We start from the raw sequence: 8,615 nt of genomic DNA on the forward strand, positions 1-8,615 counted from the left end.
CATGCTATACTTACTCTTGTTCAGTGCATATAGATTTTTCTTTATCTCTCTGTCGGTACAGATTGGAAGAAGGATCCTTAACAAGTATAGTGGATGACTTTTCTTTCCAAAAATCTAATACTTTAACCAAAAAGATAGAAAAACATAACAATCTGATATGAATTCTAAATATCTAGAAGTTTATGCATGCGCTGTGTTTATAAAATTATTTTTAAAACTAGTGGAGTTGTCATTTACGTTGATTCAAATATAGTTACAAATTACAATGAATCCAACAGCGGACCATAAGGGTCCCGACGCAACACGTATATATACTCTCATACTTATCTCCTAATTACTACTTTGTTTATATTTTGATAACTTTCTTTAACTTTACTTTTGATAAAATAATTTCAATCTTTTTATCCGACTACGTTGTAGTTCTTTTGACTTTTCTCGTTTCCTATCCTCCTAATTTTTCTTTAAATAGAGGGCATGCATCGTAACATTCTATCCATCACTTGTTTTAACATACTAAGAGAGTTATAATAAGTTGAGAAAAAAAAAATGGCTTCAAAGGCTTTGATTCTGTTGGGTCTCTTTGCAATTCTTGTCGTCGTTTCCGAAGTGTCTGCCGCAAGACAGTCGGGTACGTAAAATTATTATATATATGCATTTCAATCTACTTCTACTATTGGATGCTATTTCTTTTCTTTTTTTTTAAAGAAAATATGTTAGTGAGGCTATTCGAACTTGAACTAACGTATCGTTTGTAATTTGTCCAACTATTTTTTCCGTTCCATTTTGTGGACTTACTAAAGGCAAGACAGACTTAAGTGATGTAAAGTTTTGTGAAAATTAAGTTTGAAATGTGTGTTTAGTGTTGTAAATATTTTTTTTTTAAGTTTGAAATATTTGTATTTATTTTTAAAAGTCTTTAAATTTAAAGGACAATGAAATCAGGAAGAGGAATGCACATGTGCACGTGCTTAACAATATCTGAAATACTGTTTTTTGGGCAGGCATGGTGAAGCCGGAGAGTGAGGAAAAAGTGCAACCTGAAGGTTATGGCCATGGCGGCCATGGAGGAGGACACTATGGAGGAGGAGGACATTACGGAGGAGGAGGAGGCGGAGGACACTACGGAGGAGGAGGCGGAGGACACTACGGAGGAGGAGGAGGCGGAGGACACTACGGAGGAGGAGGAGGCGGAGGACACTACGGAGGAGGAGGAGGCCACGGACACGGAGGAGGGGGCCACGGACTTGACGGATACGGAGGACATGGTGGACACAGAGGACATGGAGGCCACGGAGGAGGAGGCCACGGACTTAACGAACCTGTTCAGACACAGCCCAGTGTTTAAAACTCTATAATAGATTCGCCACCAGCATGATTGCACTTATATATACACTTATGTGTGTGTATGACTATAAATAAATCATGGTGAGTTTGTGTAATGCAGTCCCTTCAGAAATGTTTGGAATAAAATTTCATAATACTAGTCTAATTTCTCTCTGTTTGAATTATAATTGCGCTGTTTGCACAATAATTTCGTTTATAGTTCTTTCACAAAAAAAAAAAAAAAAAAATCGTTTCTAGGTCATATTACTCTATCGTTTTTTTTCTTTCTGTTACGGAGTTATAATCCCTTATCATATTCTTAGTGTTGGAGAAAAAAAAAACATGGTAAACTGGCTAGGGGATATTTTTAAAAGTATTACCAAACACCTAGAGATCTAGACAATCAAGGTCTTGCATACACTAGCACTTACAAAGTTCACTAAGCATACGAAAGTTCCACAAATAAATTCTTACACTAGAGATGACTTTCTTGATTCTGTTGACTTCGAGCCACTCTCGTCACTTACCGATGTCTTCGATCACCTTCCTCATTCTGATGTCCCCTCGTGCACCAACGCCGGAGCCTCCATCTCCTCCGTCTCCACTGGAACCACCGGATCTACCAGACCTTCAGATCTATGTTTTCCTTTGTTGAATCTCTTGCCCAGCCGTTGAGCCCCTCTTCCTTCAGAGTGTGTGACTCCCTCGTCGTCTTTCTCGCCTCCGCCATATCTATAGAATCAAGAGATAGTTTAAGAACTCAAATAAAGAATAACTCCCTTTATTAATACCAAAAAAAATAACTCAAAACTTTGTCTCTCTCTTAAAGTCTCAATCTCTAATTCATAAGTTGTGTCACAACTCAACACATCCTTATATAAGACTTTGCTAATCCTAATCCTACTAGGAATCACACATATTAGATATCTCCTAATACACTTGATCCTTATCTCTCTAATAAACCCAATTATAGTAGGACTAGAACTAACTTCCAACTCAAGCTTCCATCAAGCTTATCCCAACAGTCTCCTCCTTAAGCTTGAAACTCTGTTTTGACAAATCTTGAACTCCCAAGAGGTCTCTCATTATTCTGAACTTTTTTTTATCTAAGGCCTTTGTAAGTATATTCGCTCTTTGCTCTGTTCCCGGTACATGCTCAACTTTGATTTGTCCACTCTCAACACGTTCTCGTATGAAGTGATAACGCCTATGTATATGCTTGCTTCTCCCATGAAAAAACAGGGTTCTTTGTGAGAGCAATCGCTGATTGATTATCAATCCGAATAATAACTTTTTCCTCCTCAGCTCCAGTGATCTCTACCATCAAATCCTGCAACCAAACAGCTTGTTTTGCCGCCTCTGTTCCAGCCATGAACTCCGCTTCACAAGAAGAAAGAGTCACTACATCCTGTTTCTGCGAGCACCAAGTGATAGGACTATCCCCAAGATAAAAAATGTGCCCTGATGTACTCCTTCCATCGTCTGCATCAATGTTATGGCTACTGTCGCTATAACCAATTAGCCGTGGCATCTTCTTTCTACCATAAGACAGACCAAGGTTCGTAGTTCCCCTGAGATATCGTAGACATTGTTTCATAGCAACTCCATGCAACTACCTTGGACTCTGCATATAACGACTGAGTATCCCTATGCAAGAAGATAAATCCGGCCGTGTGTGTAGCAGATATCGCAGACATCCTACATTCTTTCGATATGTTGTCGCATTAATCTCTTTCTCCTTTTCAGCCTTTGACATCTTTAGCTCTGGCTCCATTGGTATAAGAACCGAGTTACACTTTGACATTCCTGTCTCCTCCAAGATCTTGTTAGCATATCGAGCTTGGCTTAACGTGAATCCATCTTGGTGTTGATCCACTTGCATCCCAAGGTAGTATGTCAGTTTTCCAAGACCACTCATTTCAAATTTAGAACGCATCTCCTCCTTAAATTTGTTAATCACAGCCAAACTTGTCCCTGTGATGAATAAGTCGTCAACATACACACCTATGATTAGAAGATCAGTCCTGATGTATTTTCGATAAACATAAGGTTCCTGTGAACACTTTACAAACTTGAGTTCCTGTAGAAAGTGATTGAGCTTGTTATTCCAAGCTCTTGGTGCCTGTCTTAAGCCATACAAGGCTTTATTAAGTTTGTAAACTTTCCCTTCTTTTCCTCTGATCTCAAATCCCTATCGTTAAGAAACATAAACAGTTTCCTTAATTTCTCCATGAAGAAAAGCTGTTTTAACATCGAGATGATGAATCTCCCAACCATGTGATGCCGCAAGATCAATAAGCAATCATATGGTTTCAATCCTGGCAACTAGAGCAAATACTTCTTCAAAATCAATTCCATACTTCTGCTCATACCCTTTGGCGACAAGTCTAGCTTTATATTTATTGATATTCCCATCATAATTCCTCTTTAACTTGAACACCCACTTCAGGCCAATTGGCTTTGCTCCTATAGGTAAGACAACAAGCTCCCAAGTCCTAAGCTTCTCAATTGAGCATATTTCCTCTTCACACGCCCATGTCCACTCCTTGGACATTTTTGCTCCATCAAAGCACCTAGGTTCATTATTAAGACTGAGTAGCAAAAATTCACCTTCTTCTTCTGCAAGCAAAATGTAATCATTTAAGTACTTTGGCTTAGTACTTATTCATGTTGATCTTCAAAGCTCTGTTTCTGTCGAAACTGCACTAGAATCTGCAGGCATTGCGGCTGTTAATGTTGGTTTTTGCTCTGTTTCTCCTGTGTGTGTCACGTTATCTCTATCTTCCAGATGCTCATCACTCGCTGCATCACTCAAATCTTCATCATTATTGTCATTCTGTTGCGTAGTTTGATGATCCTCATCATCTCGAAGACCATGGTTCCCAAAAACACTGAAGCTAATTCTGAAGTCCTCATTACCATCCTTTGTTGATTTACTTGTAGACCAGTTCCATCCTTTTGATTCGTCGAACACAACGTCGCGACTCACTATGATTCGTTTTGACTGCGGTTCTAACAATCGATAAGCCTTAGAACCAGGTTCGGTTACTAGATGAACAAGCACCCTCGTTCTATCATCTAGCTTCTTGAGATTAGGTGTCTCCACCTTAGCATAGCCAATGCAACCGAAAATTCTAATGTGCTCAACTGTAGGTCTCTTGTCCCGGAACAGCTCATATGGAGTCATATCTTTCAAGGACCGTGTTACTACTCTGTTCAACAAGTAAGTTGAATGTCTTAAAGCCTCTCCCCAGAGATAATTAGGCATATTCATATGCTTCAGAATGCTTCTAGTCATTTCATTAGTGTCCTGTTGCGTCTCTCCACTACTCCATTATGTTGTGTAGTGTATGGTGCGGTCAAGTGTCTCATTATGCCTGCATTTTCACAGAAGTTGTTAAACTCATTAGATACAAACTCTCATCCTATATCTGTTTTAAAGGTCTGTATTTTTTCAGCAACTTCCTTTTCCACCATAGCTTTAAACTTCTGGAACTTGTTAAACGCTTCTCCTTTCTCTTTTAATAGCATAGTCCACATATAACGAGAGAAGTCGTCTATGATCACAAACACGTATATATTCCCTGCATGTGTACTTGGTGAGATAGGACCACACAAGTCTCCATGTATGAGCTCAAGTCTTTTCTTAGCTTGGAACATGGTTGCTTGAGGGAATAACCGCCTTGTTTGTTTACCCAGCAAACATGAACTGCAAATTTCTTTCACATGGGAGAGTTTTGGAGCTCCTAGGACCAATTCTTTTCCAAGCATTGAAGTCAAAGTGGCATAGTTGATATGTCCCAACCTCGCATGCCACCTACTTGGCTCACTTATCTCTGCAAAACATAGACAAGTATTGTCCTGTAACCCCATCTGGACCTTGTACAACCGATTTCTAGGCTTTTCTGTTTTCACAAGTAAGTTCCCATCATCATCTCTTATAGTTAGGTAATTTCTTCTTAGCCGTATGTCAAGTCCTGCTTCAGTAGCCTGACCAAGGGTTATGATATTACTTTTAAGGTCAGGGATGTAGTATACGTCAGTCATTGTTCTCGGCTTGCCATTCTGATCAACAAAGGCGATGGTTCCCTTTCCTTTGATATCAACTCTAGAATCGTCTCCAAAACGTACTTTTCCAGTTACAGAACTATCAAGCTTGTTGAAATAACGTCTATCTCCATTCATATGATTACACGCCCCATTGTCGAGGTACCATATATTATCTCCCCTTTCACATGTCTTAAACTTGCTTGGTATACATTCCTTCTCATTCAAGTAGACCTCTTCGTGCAACAAGAGTTCGTCTGCATCCTCTGTATCCTTATTATTACTTTCTTCTACTTCCTGGAGCTTGAGTAATCGATCTGGACACTGTGCTGCAAAGTGACCGGTGTGATCACAGAGGAAACATGTGATCTGTGAGAGGTTTCTACCACCGTACCGACCTCTTCCTCGTCCTCTGTAGAACGATCTACCTCTGCGGCCTCTTCCTCTGTATCCTCCAGCTTCACCATTGTAGTCTTGGTAAGGTTGACTCGTCTGTGATTCAGTATTAGTAAACATGAGTTTACCTTGATCATCTTGATTATCTTCTTCCTCAGTGATACGCTCCTCATAAGCTTTCAAACGTCCAACAATGTCTTCAAAGCTAATGGTATTCAAGTCTAGAACTTGTTCTAAAGAAGCAACTATGTGAATAAATTTTCTACGGGGAAGGCTGTTAAGGAACTTCTTAACAATCTTCAATTCCTCTATGTTAACTCCTAAGGCGGCTGACTTTGAAGAGATTGTAGCTAGTTTTCCCGAGTAATCATCAATACTCTCTGATTCCTTCATCTTTAAACGCTCGGATTCCGCCATTAAAGTTTGAAGTCTGGCTTCTCAAACTCTCTCTGCTCCAACGTGTCTGGAACGTATTGCTTCCCATACCTTCTTTGCTGTATCAATTTCTCCAACTTGCAGTGTTAGACTCTCTGGTATCGACTGAAACAATAAGGCCATAGCTATATCTTTTTCAAGCGAATCAACTTTATCGGTCTCTGGTTCAGTGGCATCCCAAACTTTGTGTACTCGAAGGGCTATCCTCATCTTCATCGCCCATACAGTGTAATTGGTCGACGTTAACATAGGACATACAATCGAAGGAGATCCTCCTCCTACTTCTTTAGGCCGTGGTGTAGCTACGGTGATTTCCGACATGATTAATGAACTCTTGCTCTGATACCAAATATAGAATCAAGAGATAGTTTAATAACTCAAATAAAGAACGACTCACTTTATTAATACCAAAGAAAATAACTCAAAACTTTGGTCTCTCTCTTAAACTCTCAATCTCTAATTCATAAGTTGTGTCACAACTCAACACATCCTTATATAAGACTTTGCAAATCCTAATCCTACTAGGAAACACACATATTAGATATCTCTTAATACATTTGATCCTTATCTCTCTAATAAACCCAATTATAGTAGGACTAGAACTAACTTCCAACTCAAGCTTCCATCAAGCTTATCCCAACAATACCTAGTTTCCGTTGACGGTGAAGCCCCTTCTCCTTCCAACAACTGATGATTCCCAATGAGTGTCCCTTTGAAAGGTGGGTTGCCCTCACCTTACCTCCCTTGATATTCCCGCAGGTATGATAAGATGGGAAGGTTTGTGGCTATGGTTTTGTGGAATTCGGATGTAGCTCCTTCGATTTCGATGGGCTTAGATATTGTTGTGTCTACTTTAGTGCTCTCTTGCAGCACCCTTATTCCTTTGATTCGATCATTTACCGCAGTATGCGGATTCTATCTTGATTTTACTTTGCTAAAACTTGTCTTGTGGCAGCTTGGACAGATTTCTTTGAGTCTAGACAACCGACCAGTTCACCTTGTTCATCGGGGCTTCTGTATCTCTCATCTCTCCTTTATGGAGCCTTTTATCCTCCCATATATTTCACTTGTGTTTAGTGGTAGTGTTACAAAGGAGCATTATGTTAACTGTTCTGCTTGAAGTAGAAGCGGGGATTGTTGTTCAAGACTGTTCTCGTTCTGAATTTGCTGACTGTCTAACGTTAGCGTCACTGGAGACTTTGCTTCCTCCTTGTGGTTTCAGCAAGGACTACCAAGCTAAAAAGGTTTGCTTTATTGGATGCTCTTGATTTTATGCTACTTTGGCTGAAGTTCAGTTTCTCTTCCCAAAATTCTCTCTTGTTTGGTGGGGTTTGGATGCTCATGACTTGTCGGTATTGCAAGGTTCTTCCTCCCGGCTGATGGTCCTGCTACCTATGTCGTAGAGTTTGTAATCCTTCGGGTTATTGTGGATGCGATCTATTAAGAAATGGTTGAGATTGTACTTTTTTGTTGGTCTCTTATATTCTCTTCTTATGATTTGTATCTTATCTATCCCTTGTTTAACCATCCTTTGATGGTGTTTTTTTGGCATTTGTGGTCCTTTGCTTTGGATGTACTTCCTTCTCTATTAGAGGTTGAAGCTCTTTAATTTAGTGATAATGAAATGTTTGCTCAAAAAAAAAAAAAAGGATTTCTTAAAGACTAATTATATAGAGATGTTTGAAAAAAAATTGACTCCGTGATATGAGAGCATGCTTTCCGAATTACTAACAAAAATATTCATAACTATTAATTCAGTTATAATATTCAAAATGAGTGTGAAAGAAGCAAAATCGTTGTCTATAATTTTGGACTGCACCATCAAGAGCAAATGTTTATGATTGGACATTTTTTTCTCAAATTCTCTTTAAATTAGAAGAGTCTTTTTGTTAAACTTTTGAAAGTAGATGACACACCTCACAAACTTTCCAAAATGTGATAAAATGTATATTTTTATTTGATAATATTATAAACTTTATTACAATCTTTAGATCTATTTAATATATAATATGAACGGTTAATGTTATGATAATGAAAAGTATGAAAAGAACATTTGGATATGAATCTTAGATGAGCAGTTTGCAAAGCATCTGCTTGTCATATTACAAATTTTTTTGAATAAACATTTTGGATTCAATGTTTTGATAAGAGATTTGAGTAATATTTGAACATATATATTTGGTTTATTTTATTCCACTAGATTAAAATTGTGTGAAGATGTAAATGTAAATGTTATATGTCGAAAGATGATTATTATTGATTCACAGTAGTCAATATACACTACAAAAAAAATGGTTGATTGCATCACTTAAATAGAATTACAAAAGTAAATGATATCAATTTAAATGACTTATTAATAAAGGATGCATAATTATGTGTTTAACATCAATTATTATTATTGATGTCGTAATCGA

At 38.2% G+C, this 8,615-nt stretch overlaps 1 protein-coding gene across 1 annotated transcript; it reads left to right on the forward strand.

Moving 5' to 3' along the window:
• Nucleotides 481–1,505, forward strand: LOC104766437 (glycine-rich cell wall structural protein-like). Its single transcript, XM_010490327.1, has 2 exons — nt 481–628; nt 1,002–1,505. The coding sequence occupies exons 1-2, from the start codon at nt 547–549 to the stop codon at nt 1,343–1,345; spliced, it is 426 nt and encodes a 141-aa protein (XP_010488629.1). The 5' UTR covers nt 481–546; the 3' UTR covers nt 1,346–1,505.

Source organism: Camelina sativa, chromosome 19 (assembly GCF_000633955.1).
Source record: "Camelina sativa cultivar DH55 chromosome 19, Cs, whole genome shotgun sequence".
Classification (NCBI taxonomy): Eukaryota; Viridiplantae; Streptophyta; class Magnoliopsida; order Brassicales; family Brassicaceae; genus Camelina; species Camelina sativa.

What these genes read in the sequence shown, in the direction of transcription:
- LOC104766437 (XM_010490327.1), top strand. Translation starts at nt 547, where the DNA reads ATGGCTTCAAAGGCTTTGATTCTGTTGGGTCTCTTTGCAATTCTTGTC. An exon ending in GTCTGCCGCAAGACAGTCGG is followed by an intron (nt 629 to 1,001) that starts GTACGTAAAATT and finishes TTTTTTGGGCAG; the next exon opens with GCATGGTGAAGCCGGAGAGT.